Below are 14392 nucleotides of genomic sequence, written 5' to 3'. Positions count from 1 at the left end.
CACATCTTTGTTTGAGCTGGACCTAAGTAACAACGGTTACTATCAGTAACACACTACACTGACAGGGAATCAAATCCTGGAGTGCCAGACGTGTCCTCCTGCTTCAGCCAGTGCATGTCCAGGCCCGTCTGAAGTTTGCCAGAGAGCACATGGGAGAATGTCATGTGGTCAGATGAAACCAAAATAGAACTTTTTGGTATAAACTCAACTCGTCGTGTTTGGAGGAAGAAGAATACTGAGTTGCATCCCAAGAACACCATAGCTACTGTGAAGCATGGGGGTGGAAGCATCATGCTTTGGGGCTGTTTTTCTGCTAAGGGGACAGGACGATTGATCCGTGTTAAGGAAAGAATGAATGAATGAATGAGCCAAAACCTCCTTCCATCAGTGAGAGCTTTGAATGGTTGACCAGATACTTATTTTCCACCATATTTTACAAATAAATTATTTAAAATTCCCTCAATGTGAATTCCTGAATTTTTTTTTCATATTATGTCTCTCACAGTTGAAGTGTACCTACGATGCAAATTACAGACCTCTGTCATCATTTTAAGTGGGAGAACTTGCACAATCGGTGGCTGACTAAATACTGTTTTGCCCCACTGTATATGTATAAAAATCTGAAACAAAAAATGCTCTGACAGCTAACTAGCTATCTGTTTAAAATGTTTATAATTGTGGTTTAACTTATCTATTTGTAATATTTTGCCTTTTTATGTGAAGTTTAAGCTACATAATCTGTATTTATAAGTAGCGGTAATTTAAAAACAACCAGTTGATGTTTTGGTCTTTTAATCTTTATTTTATGATTAAAAATTGAAAGACTAAAATCAATTGGTTTAATTGAATTTTATTTTGAAACACACACACACAAAAAGCATTTTTCTTTTGAAGTATTAAAAATCAATAACTAGATCTTGAACTTTTTAAAATTATATTTCATATGACAAAAATAAAAATCAACTGACCGAAAAAATATGTTTTTTTTTTGGTTGTATCCTGTGTTTGTACTTGAAAACATATCGATCCGTGATCATCTGATCTTTCTGACATGCAAAATCTAGTTTTGGTCTAATTTTTTTTAGTGCTGACAGCAAAACCAAGACTATTTTTTAGATGTAGTTATTGTTTTGACATCAAAAAACGGCAATTTGTTTTCTATTTAATTTTTTTAAGTTTCAAAATTGTTTCTTGTTTTTCAATTCCCATTCATTCACTTAAATTCAATAACCAAAATAAACACAATTCATTTTTGTCCTCAAAATTCTACAGACAATACCCCATAATGACAATGTGACATGATGCTACCACCACCATGCTTCACTGTAGGGATGGTATTGGCCTGGTTTCCTTATAAAACATGACGCCTAGAACTCAAGCCAAGGAGTTCAAACTTTGTCTCATCAGACAACAGAATGTTTATTCTCATGGTCTGACAGTCTTTCAGATGCAATTTGGCAAACTTTTTTTTTTTTTTTTTTTTTTTTTTTTTTTTTTAACCAAAGAATGGCTTTTGTCTGGCCAGGACACTATGAAGGCCTGTTTGATGGATGCCTGTTTTATTTTATTTTGTATCCAATCTACTCCTTTACTTGTTTTAGTATTGAATACTAGCTAGTAGGGATGCTCAAAACAAAATCAATTCACATTTGAATCGCGATTCTTACTTATACCAATTCTAAATCGATTAATAATTTTCAATAATAGTTTTTGAGAATCAATTTTCAAAAATAATATTTTAGGCTATCTCCATATTTACTTGCTGTGCATATACTCAAAACAAAATCAATTCACATTTGAATCGCGATTCTTACTTATACCAATTCTAAATCGATTAATAATTTTCAATAATAGTTTTTGAGAATCAATTTTCAAAAATAATATTTTAGGCTATCTCCATATTTACTTGCTGTGCATATACTGTATGTCACCCTTCAGCAACCAATAGGAGATTTTGTAACCTGTATTGAAAAGTTTCAATTATAATAACTGTACTTAATAACACATTTTGAAAGTCAGTTTGAATCAAGAATCAATTCTAATTCAAATCGTCGAATCACATTTGTGGTGCCCAAAGATTCCGACCTCTGAAAGCTAGTGTTGTGCGATTGTACATTTTGTAAACATCACAGCTCGACACTATAAAGGACTTAAATATGACTAAAATCTCCCTAACAAGTTCTATATATGTATTTATTGTTACAGAAAATTAATGTGGCATTCATTTCTCTTAATATAAATTATTTTTAAGTATTCAGTAGATAACTAACTGTAATCAGTCGATAACGCTTTTCCATCGCTAGACTTTATATAAAAAATAAATATAAATGATCATATAAAGACACCATAGCCCCGGTTTCCTTATCTTCAGAGTATGCCTGCCATGGGTATTACTTCAGCTTATGATGACATTTTTAATACTTCATATTCTTTTTTTAAACCTTGCATGACCCTGTGTGGTCATACACTGGTCAAGCTGCTGGAAATGTGAATTTCTCTTGAAGACAAAGTATCTATCGAACATATCGGCATTGCAGTCATGGGAGACAATGGAATTCTTATTCTTGGCCAGGGTTGTTTTATACACAGTATGTGCAAACTGCTGCGGATAACCAGCTTACGCACGCCATTCGTCTTTACACCCCCTCAGGGTGCATTTGCCGGCGGCAGTAGCTGCAAGCCAAGTGTCGTGAGCAGGAGCAGCATGCACCAACTACAAGCGCCTCAACTTTTAGTAGTACAGCACAAGAGCCTCACACACACCCTGCGCAACCAGACACATGTATCACTACGAATGAGTACCTTTATTTCTTTCTTTTCTTAGTTTAATTCGAACATGAATATTTACAACACTATACATCAGACAATACAATATTACCTCACATCTCATCATGCCCGAAAAGGAGTAGGAACAAGCAAAGCTTATTTAATCCAACCCCTTTCCCACGTCAGAGCGCCCACAAATACATACATTCATCTACTGACCCTCTTTATATACAAACTCCGTTTCTATATGAGTTGGGAAATTGTGTTAGATGTAAATATAAACGGAATACAATGATTTGCAACTCCTTTTCAACCCATATTCAATTGAATGCACTACAAAGACAAGATATGTGATGTTCAAACTCATAAACTTTATTTTATTGGGGAAAATAATAATTAACTTACAATTTCATGGTTGCAACACGTGCCAAAGTAGTTGGGAAAGAGCATGTTCACCACTGTGTTACATCACCTTTTCTTTTAACAACACTCAAAAAACGTTTGGGAACTGAGGAAACTAATTGTTGAAGCTTTGAAAGTGGAATTCTTTCCCATTCTTGTTTTATGTAGAGTTTCAGTCGTTCAACAGTCCGGGGTTTCCGCTGTCGTATTTTACGCTTCATAATGCGCCACACATTTTCGATGGGAGACAGGTCTGGACTGCAAGCGGGCCAGGAAAGTACACCCACTCTTTTTTTTTACGAAGCCACGCTGTTGTAACACTTGTCTTGCTGAAATAAGCAGGGGGCGTCCATGATAACATTGCTTGGATGACAACATATGTTGTTCCAAAACCTGTATGGACCTTTCAGCATTAATGGTGCCTTCACAGATGTGTAAGTTACCCATGCCTTGGGCACTAATACACCCCCATACCATCACAGATGCTGGCTTTTGAACTTTGCACCTATAACAATCCGAATGGTTATTTTCCTCTTTGTTCTGAAGGACACAACGTCCTCTGTTTCCAAATATAATTTGAAATGTGGACTCGTCAGACCACAGAACACCTTTCCACTTTGCATCAGTCCATCTTAGGTGAGCTCGGGCCCAGCCAAGCCCACATATGCGGTCCTCTCCAAGGTTTCTTAGAGTCATCATTGTCACTGCCACAGACATCCCACTGGGTGTGAGTTTTTCCTTGCCCTTGTGTGGGCTCTGTACCGATTTCCATGGACAAACTAGTTGTATTCCTGGCTTATGTAATAAACTGTACAGAACAGGCTAGAAACAAGACTGAGAAAATCGAAATAATTGTCAAAGCAGCAGCAAAGTTTTTAAATTTAAAAGAACTATCCTGGGAACAGGTGCAAGGTGAGCTACAAAGAGTAGACGAAACCGAGTCATGTTGCCACAATCTAACACCATGTTAATTGTTCAATGGAATGCCAGAAGTTTGATAGCAAACGGACAGGAATTAAAGGGATATATTAATAATATGAAAAATAAACCACATATAATATGTATTCAAGAAACATGGCTGAAGCCAAAATTAAACTTTATAATAAAAGGGTATATAACGATACGTAAAGATAGGAATGATGGGCAAGGAGGAGGATGTGCCATATTTATTAAGGAAGATATGCATTATTCAATATTAAAAGTAAAAAAAGAACTAGAGATAGTAGGAGTAGAAGTATGGAATAATAAAGAAAGATACAAAGTACTAAACTTCTATAATCCATGCAAGAAATTAGAAATTCACCAACTAGAAACAATAATCGAGCACTGGAGTGGCAATATTATTTGGTGTGGTGATTTTAATGCACATAGCACAATGTGGGGTGAAAAGGATGACTGGAATGGGGAAACATTGGAAGCACTTTTGGAGGAAAAAGAACTGGTGTGTGTGAATGATGGGTCGGGAACAAGGTTAGATGTCGTCACGGGTAAAGAAACAGCAATAGATTTAACACTAGTGTCACAAGGGTTAGCAGGAAAGGTGGAGTGGGAAGTAAATAAATACAGCACTATGGGAAGTGATCACTATCCAATCTTCATTCACACAAACATAAATCAAAGGACAGAAAGTACTAGGATAGAAGGAAGATTGAAGTATAACCATGGTGACTGGGGGAAATTTAGGGAAATTACCGACATAACTTTAAAGGAAGTAGATATAAATCATGATATTGAACAATTAAATACAGATATTACAAAGTGCATAATAGAAGCAGCCGAACAGAGCATACCAAGGAATAGTATAGGGAGAAGAAGGAAGATAGTGCCGTGGTGGACACAAGAGTGTACAGATGCAATACAAGAACGGAATAGAGCATTTAGAATATTGAGAAGAACACATAATTTCCAAGACATGATCCAATATAAAAGGCATCAAACTAGAGTAAGGTATGTTATTAAAAAACAAGAAAACGCCATTGGAGAACTTTTTGTGAAACACAAAAGAGAACTACTCCTTTAAGCCAAGTGTGGGGAATGATCAAGAGAATGTCAGAGGTCAGAAAAGAACATAAAAATCATGTGATGAAAGATGGAACGCGGAATGTGGTACGAAATTAAAAAAAAGCAGAACTTTTAGCAAAAACCTTTGTTAAAGTGCACAGTAATGATAATTTGAGAAATGTAGGAAAACAAAAGAGAGAAGAAACAATTAGTTTAAATATTGAGGAAATGAAGGAAGACAACGATAGTAGTTTTACCAACACTATGGATATGACATTTTCTTTGGATGAAATGGTTCGAATTTTAAAAAAAGTTAAAAATACGACACCAGGGAAAGACCTGGTGAGTTATCAAATGATAAAAAATTTAGGTAGCATCGGCAAAGAAGTGGTCTTGAAATTATATAATAGGATATATGAAGAAGGAAAATTACCAGATGAGTGGAAAACAGCTGTAATAATTCCAATATGCAAGCCAGGGAAAGACCCGGAAGAGGCAGGAAATAATAGGCCGATAGCATTGACCTCAAATTTGGGCAAAGTAATGGAAAAAATGATTAATGAAAGATTAATATATTATTTAGAGTCAAAAGAAATTATAAAAAACTACCAAAGTGGTTTTCGCAAAGCAAGAAGCACAAATGACCCAGCAGTGCAGCTGGAAGAGGAAATTAGGAAGGGACAAATAAATAAAGAAAGTATAACTGCGGTATTTTTTGACATAGAGAAAGCGTATGATATGTTGTGGAAACAGGGGTTGCTGATGAAACTAAATAAGATTGGGATTAGAGGAAGAATGAATAGATGGATAAAAGACTTTTTAACAAGTAGAACATTATTAGTAAAAATAGAGAATGAATATAGCAGAGAATACGAAGTGGAAAATGGGATCCCACAAGGGAGTATAATAAGTCCAGTACTATTTTCCATCATGATAAATGAAGTTTTTAGTGAAGTGGAAGGGTTAATGGAGGTGGCATTGTTTGCTGATGATGGAGTGATGTGGAAGAGAGGTAGAAATACAAATCATATAGAAAAGAAGATTCAAAAAGCGGTAAATAATGTTCAAGACTGGGGGACGGCTTGGGGTTTAAGATTCTCTGTTGGAAAGACAAAAGTCATAAATTTTACGAAGAGGAAAGTACAAAACAAGCTCCAAATAAAACTCTATGGAGAAAACATAGAAGAGGTACACGTATTTAAATATTTAGGAATATGGTTTGATAAAAATATTAACTGGTCAACCCACATCAGCAAAATAGTGGAGAAAAGTAAAAAGGTGTTAAATATAATGAGGGCTTTGAGGGGTAAAGATTGGGGGGCTGATGGGTTGACATTGAAAACAATATATATCACTTTAATTTGATCTGTTATTGACTACGGATGTATTATTTATCAATCTGCTTCAAAAACACTACTTGGGAAAATAGACCGGATCCAGTCGCAGGCTTTAAGATTATGTTGTGGAGCTACTAAATCTACTCCAGTGGCAGCATTACAAGTAGAAATGAACGAAAAACCTTTGGACATGAGGAGAGATCAACTCTCAGCAGTTTATTGGGCAAATTTAAAAGGGTCCAAGCAAGGACATCCAACCAGTCAAGTGTTACTAAACTGCCAAGAAAAAGAGAAGAAAAAAATGAATAGTTTTGGTTGGATAATAGGAGATATATGTAACAAAACACAAATTGACAATATTAAAGTTAGCCCTACAGTACCAATTCCTGAAATACCACCGTGGATGTATGACAACCCAAAGGTAAACATGCAATTACTGAAGAATAGACATTTAAATAGTTACCAAATAGAACAATGGATTGAGGAAATGTTTTTTGACAACATCATGATATTCACAGATGCATCAAAAACTATAAATAGTAAAGTAGGAGCTGCTGCAGTTATCCCACAAGGAAATATAGTATTAAATAAAAGAATCAGTGATAAACTATCTGTTTTTACGGGCGAATTGGTAGCAATGTATATGGCAGTTAACTGGATAGAGGAAAACAAAGCAAGGAAAGTAATCGTGTGCTCGGACTCCAGCAGTGCATTGACGAGCATAAAAAACATAGCATCAGAAACAAGACAAGATATAGTTTATGAAATAGTTCAGGCAATCTACAGGATAAATAAAGCGGGAGGTGTGGTAACATTTCTCTGGGTTCCTGCTCATGTAGGAGTTGAGGGAAATGAGTTAGCTGATAGATACACAAAACAAGCAACCACTAAAACAGAAGTAAACATGGAGATTAAGCACAGTAAAGAAGAAGTGAAGAGCATAATTAAGATAGAACACAATAAAAAGTGGCAGGATAATTGGAATAAGGAAATAAAAGGTAGAGAGTTTTACAAAGTCCAAAGGAGAGTAGGTGTAATGAGAGGAGGGGGTAAAAATAGGAAAGAAGAAGACATCACACTCCTCAGCCTTCCTTGTAAGGTTTATTCAGGTGTAGTGGAGAGGAGGCTACGTCGGATAGTCGAACCTCAGATTCAGGAGGAACAGTGTGGTTTTCGTCCTGGTCGTGGAACTGTGGACCAGCTCTATACTCTCGGCAGGGTTCTTGAGGGTGCATGGGAGTTTGCCCAACCAGTCTACATGTGCTTTGTGGACTTGGAGAAGGCATTCGACCGTGTCCCTCGGGAAGTCCTGTGGGGAGTGCTCAGAGAGTATGGGGTATCGGACTGTCTTATTGTGGCGGTCCGTTCCCTGTACGATCAGTGCCAGAGCTCGGTCCGCATTGCCGGCAGTAAGTCGAACACATTTCCAGTGAGGGTTGGACTCCGCCAAGGCTGTCCTTTGTCACCCATTCTGTTCATAACTTTTATGGACAGAATTTCTAGGCGCAGTCAAGGCGTTGAGGGGTTCCGGTTTGGTAACCGTAGGATTAGGTCTCTGCTTTTTGCAGATGATGTGGTCCTGATGGCTTCATCTGACCGGGATCTTCAGCTCTCGCTGGATCGGTTCGCAGCCGAGTGTGAAGCGACCGGAATGAGAATCAGCACCTCCAAGTCCGAGTCCATGGTTCTCGCCCGGAAAAGGGTGGAGTGCCAGCTCCGGGTTGGGGAGGAGACTCTGCCCCATGTGGAGGAGTTCAAGTACCTAGGAGTCTTGTTCACGAGTGAGGGAAGAGTGGATCGTGAGATCGACAGGCGGATCGGTGCGGCGTCTTCAGTAATGCGGACGTTGTACCGGTCCGTTGTGGTGAAGAAGGAGCTGAGCCGGAAGGCAAAGCTCTCAATTTACCGGTCGATCTACGTTCTCATCCTCACCTATGGTCATGAGCTTTGGGTCATGACCGAAAGGATAAGATCACGGGTACAAGCGGCCGAAATGAGTTTCCTCCGCCGTGTGGCGGGGCTCTCCCTTAGAGATAGGGTGAGAAGCTCTGCCATCCGGGAGGAACTCAAAGTAAAGCCGCTGCTCCTCCACATCGAGAGGAGCCAGATGAGGTGGTTCGGGCATCTGGTCAGGATGCCACCCGAACGCCTCCCTAGGGAGGTGTTTAGGGCACGTCCAACCGGTAGGAGGCCACGGGGAAGACCCAGGACACGTAGGGAAGACTATGTCTCCCGGCTGGCCTGGGAACGCCTCGGGATCCCCCGGGAAGAGCTAGACGAAGTGGCTGGGGAGAGGGAAGTCTGGGTTTCCCTGCTTAGGCTGTTGCCCCCGCGACCCGACCTCGGATAAGCGGAAGATGATGGATGGATGGATGATGGATGGAAGACATTATTACTAGAATGAGATTAGGACATACTTATCTAAATAGTTCACTAAAATTGATAGGAAAACATACTACAGGGCTGTGTGATTTTTGCCATCAGATAGAAAATGTTGACCATGTCTTAATACAATGTAGGAAATACAATAGAGAAAGAAAAATACTGGAAAATAAGTTAGCAAAAGAAAATATTAGGTTAGAAGTGGGAGGTATATTAGGATTGCATTCAGAAAACATAGGATATAAAGCAATATACACATATTTAAAAAAAACACTGGTTTAAATAAAATAATATAGAGTAGGGATCCACCTCGGTCCACACTCCATTACAGTAGGTGGCGGTAATGCACACCAGAAGGTTGATTGCCAACCGCAATAAAAACAAAAGAAGAAGAAGAAGCTCTTGGTTTCAAAAAGGTTGGTGACCCCTGATCTATAACATAAAAACGCTCTTATGTTGTTCGCAGCCAGACAAAGTGAGTAAAAGGATGGAACTCCAGTATTAATAAAGTATATACTAAAGTATATGTGGTTCAGTTAGGTGTTGGATTTGTGTGGTGTGTCTTACCTGCGAGTTATAGGAATCATTGGTGGCTCGGTACTGAGGATTTGTTCAACAAGAATACGAGCAGACAAATCCCCCGTCGTCTCCATCTCGCCACCTTAGCTGTTCGACTTTCGGTAAACTCACAACAGAAACGGCAACAATTAAAGGTGTTTTTCATTAGTTGTCTAAACCTGCTGATGAACAACCAAACTCTGCCTTGTTAGTTTTACGCATTTTTAAGCAATTCAATTGACATGCTGCAGTTGGAGACCCGCCTTATTTTTCGAGTGAAACCTCGCGAGAACTAGATACTTCCGCTTCTTTTCTCCTACCTTCGTGGTTTGGAAGTTTAACAGAAAGACTGGCATCACGTGGTTAAAATAAGAATTACAGTTACAAAAGTCTAAAGGTCAACTTCCATCCATCCATCCAGTTTCTACCGCTTGTCCCTTATGGGGTCGCGGGGTTGCTGGAGCCTTTATTACGAACGTTTTTTTTATATATATACTTAATTCATATATCCAAATTGTTTGCGTTTGAATCATTCACAGTAATGACAATTTTAATGAAAAAAACAATGTGTGAGCAAACTTTGTTTGCAAGTGTGGTTTGTTAAAATACAGTGTTTGAAAATTCAGTTCTTTAAAATTCAGTATGTTAAAAAATGAAGTGTAAAAAAAAAAATCAATGCAGAAATTTTTTTGCCTCAAAAACCATGCACCAGATCGACTGATTCTGCCGAAACGATGGTTCAGGATCTTAATTTACCCAGAGTGAGTCATGGGTTATATATATATATATATATACATATATATATATATACTGCGATGAGGTGGCGACTTGTCCAGGGTGTACCAGCCTTCCGCCCGAATGTGGCTGAGATAGGCTCCAGCGACCCTAAAAGGGACAAGCGTTAGAAAATGGATGGATATAGTTTGTATATATATATATATATATATATATATATATATATATATATATATATATATATATATATATATATATATATATATATATCTGCACGGAATTTGAAACATTGAACATTTTTAACAAACCAAAGTTTTAAGTACAAATTTTGCTTACAAATTTGTATTACCGGTAAATGAAATTGTGCCTAATGGATAACCGAACTGTTTTGTTAGTTTTACGTATTTTTAAAGAAATTCAACCTATTAACGAGAAATGGTTACTGCTAATGCAGCTGAGATAGGCTCCAGCACCCCCCGCGACCCCGAACGGGACAAGCGGTAGAGAATGGATGGATGGTTGGGTTACTACAGTTCCGTTTTCTTTTGTGTTTCGAATGTTACAGAAACACTGCCCTCATATGGTTAAGCTAAAAATTACTGTTAGTCCAACCCGGGTAATGAATAACACGTCTTTATGGATAAACAAACAGTTTTTGTTAGTTCTACGTATGTTTAAAGAAATTCAACGGATATGAACCTATTTGCGAGAAATGGTTACTACAGTTACTTCCGTTTTCTTTTATGTTTCGGAATGTTAAATAAACACTGCCCTCATGTGGTTAAAATAATAATTACAGTTACAACTGGAAGCATGTGTTGGTGAAATAAGGGTGAAGATGGGGAGTACTGGTACTTTTTATTTTAAAAATATATACAGTTAATAAATATCTAATTATGTCACATTTGACAATGAAGGTAATATATATACAAGAAAACAAACGGATGGTGAATTATATGGCTTTTAATAATTTACAACACAGCAAAGTTAAAAATAAATATATCAATTAGTCAGTGAAACAGGCTGTTTTATTTATAGTCATATTTTCACACTTTATAGATGAACCGACTGGACGACAGTAGCACCCGATATGACCCACACTTCGGTCAGGTGTTGTGCAAAAGGCTCCTCTTTGCAGGGATGACAAAAACAGGGTTGGGTTTAGAAATCGGGCCCGTCCTTCTTCAGCTTGGAGTAGTCCATATTTATTGCGAAAAACTGCACACACAAAACACACAAGTAGGTGACATGAACTGTAAAACGACTTATCTTCTACTGTAAAACGTCTGTGTGGCTTAAATTATAGGGAGTCGTTTAGCACAATATGCAGAAATGCTCATACTTTGTATTGCTGAGTGGGCTCCATCTTGTTCCAAGGCTCAGGGTTGTTCTTACGGTCCCAACTAGAGACAAAAACATGGTTATCACAAAAACACACACTTACATAATAAATCACAGCAACTTGCCAGACGTCAGGATTCTTCAGGGCCAGTCGGCCAAGGTACATCATGCTCATGGTCGCCCCGCCACCAATGAAGATGAACAGAGGGATCAGCTGTTTGCAGGAACAAGGGGCCACATAATAAAATGTACAGTGTAATTGAAATGCTAATTCAATTGTGGAATATAAAACTACCAAAACAACATTAAATACTTTATGCCAGGGGTCACCAACATTTTTGAAAATAAGAGCTACTTCTTGGGTTCTGATTAATGCGAAGGGCTACCAGTTTGATACCCACTTAAATATATTGCCAGAAATAGCCAATTTGCTCAATTTACCTTTAATATATATATATATATATATATATATATATATATATATATAAAGGGGTATTTCATTCCGTCTGACTTTTTTTTTCCTTTTACGGAAGGTTTTTTGTAGAGAATAAATGATGAAAAAAAAACTTAATTGAACGGTTTAAAAGAGGAGAAAACAATAAAAAAATTCAAATTTAATGTTGAAACATAGTTTATCTCCAATTTTGACTCTTTAAAATTCAAAATTCAACCGAAAAAAATGAAGAGAAAAACTAGCTAATTCGAATCTTTTTGAAAAAATTAAAAAAATTATTTATGGAACATCATTAGCAATTTTTCTTGATTAAGATTCATTTTAGAATTTTGATGACATGTTTTAAATAGGTTAAAATCCACTTTGAAATAAGATTTAAATTTGATTCTACAGATTGTTCTAGATTTGCCAGAATAATTTTTTTGAATTTTAATCATAAGTTTGAAGAAATATTTCACAAATATTCTTTGTCGAAAAAAAAGAAGCTAAAATGAAGATTTAAATTAAAATGTATTTATTATTCTTTACAATAGAAAAATTAAAAAATACTTGAACATTGATTTAAATTGTCAGGAAAGAAGAGAAAGGAATTTAAAAGGTATATGTGTTTAAAAATTCTAAAATCATTTTTAAGGTTGTATTTTTTCTCTAAAATGGTCTTTCTGAAAGTTATAAGAAGCAAAGTAAAAAAAATAAATGAATTTATTTAAACAAGTGAAGACCAAGTCTTTCAAATATTTTCTTGGATTTTCAAATTCTATTTTAGTTTTGTCTCTCTTAGAATTAAAAATGTCGAGCAAAGCCAGTAGCTTGCTAGGAAAATAAATACAATTTGAAAAATAGAGGAGATCACTGGTAAGTGCTGCTATTTGAGCTATTTTTAGAACAGGCCAGTGGGCGACTCATCTGGTCCTTACGGGCTCCCTGGTGCCCGCGGGCACCTCGTTGGTGATCCCTGCTTTATGCAGTCCAAATGGATGTGAAGACAAAATAACTAAAGCCGTACCATGACAGATTGCATGTTTTATCAGGTGTAATAGAAAACAATAGATCAGATGACTAATACATGGGAGAATGGATGTATAATGGGGTTTTTTTTGTAAAAATGGCGGCCCTTGCTGCCCCCACTGTACTATAGAGGTGTTTACTTTGAAAATATAAACAGCACCTACTGTACGTGCAGCTGCACGCTACATAAATGGTGGTGCACCATGCTTTACACACTTGAATATTGTTTTAAAAAAAAAACGTCACAGGAATATGGAGGCATGAATACCAATAATGCATACCTGTCGTGGAATGCTACCAGAGGCCTGTATGACATATTGTCATATTTTATTGAAATTAAAAGCTATTATATATGGTTGTCCTAAATAGCTTTACAGTATAAGACATTGTCGTTAATAAAGGTGAATTAAGTGTCAGTATGATTAACAACGGCTTTGTATTGAAAAGAGCATTTGTCCTCTAACCGCTGCAACGAGACGCATTTCAATGTCACCGGGTCATTTTCGAAATCATATCCAGAAAATGAAAACACCGCCGATGTATCAAACTCACAGCTGGATGATTCTTGAGCTGTTTGGCGACAGTCCCCAGCATAGTCATGGTGGCTATGAGGATTAGAAAAAAAACAAATTGTAGGTGGGTTCGGCGCTGCTCCAACTGCGCTGCTCTGCGGTTTCCGACAGATCGGAAGGACCCCTGAAGTACACACGCCACCGCCTCCTGTGCGGTCAGCCAATCAGCACGCAGCGCGACCCCAACGGCCGCTGACAGTCTTTTAAAAGGAAAATGCTTTATTCATGTTTAGTTTGTGAGGTTAGTCTTTTTGTGTGATCAAAACAAGAAAAGTGTTTACGAGGACTCTTTCGTGCGTATGACGTAACTGCGCATGCCAGCCTTTGTTGACCATACATGGATGCCGGCACGAACGGACTCGTGCGTCTCCCCCGGAAATAAACAGTTTGGGATTAGTCATCAAAACTGTGATGAATGTAATTGTTTGAAGAGACACATTTTTGGATAAAGAAGCAAATAAGCAATTGCTAAAAAAAATGACAAAAAAATAAAAAAGCTGTTACATTGCCATTTCCTGTTTCCATCAAAGACCTCCATAGGCATCCAATCATATCAGACGTCATCGCTATGCTGTTGAACCACTAGAGGGCATTGTTGTATAGAAATTGCTTAATATATATAATTAAAAAAATGTATATTTTTTTCTTTTGATTGTCGCACACACACACACACTAAGCGTGGTGATATTATTTTCTGGATTTGACCCGTCACCCTCGCCCCCTGGGAGGTGAGGGGAGCAGTGAGCAGCAGCGGTAGCCACGCCGAGCAATCATTTTTGGTGATTTAACCCCCAATTCCAACCCTTGATGCTGAGTGCCAAGCAGGGTCCCATTTT

At 37.5% G+C, this 14392-nt stretch overlaps 2 protein-coding genes across 2 annotated transcripts in view; both read right to left on the bottom strand.

Annotated features, from left to right (window-relative positions):
* spop (speckle type BTB/POZ protein) overlaps positions 1–9735 on the bottom strand; it is a 32975-nt gene extending 23240 nt beyond the window's left edge. The window contains exon 1 of the mRNA XM_061909503.1: positions 9456–9735. The gene's annotated coding sequence lies outside the window, so the exon portion shown is untranslated. The remainder of the gene's footprint in view (positions 1–9455) is intronic.
* Positions 9736–11129: 1394 nt separating this feature from the next.
* Positions 11130–13697, bottom strand: ndufa4b (NDUFA4 mitochondrial complex associated b). The gene is made up of 4 exons (XM_061909501.1): positions 13537–13697; positions 11648–11736; positions 11524–11584; positions 11130–11399 (listed from the first exon to the last, which is right to left on the bottom strand). The coding sequence occupies exons 1-4, from the start codon at positions 13582–13584 to the stop codon at positions 11343–11345; spliced, it is 255 nt and encodes an 84-aa protein (XP_061765485.1). The 5' UTR covers positions 13585–13697; the 3' UTR covers positions 11130–11342.
* Positions 13698–14392: the final 695 nt, after the last annotated feature.

Source organism: Nerophis ophidion, linkage group LG08, assembly GCF_033978795.1.
Source record: "Nerophis ophidion isolate RoL-2023_Sa linkage group LG08, RoL_Noph_v1.0, whole genome shotgun sequence".
NCBI classification, from domain to species: Eukaryota; Metazoa; Chordata; class Actinopteri; order Syngnathiformes; family Syngnathidae; genus Nerophis; species Nerophis ophidion.
This window is presented reverse-complemented; position numbering and strand designations above follow the sequence as displayed.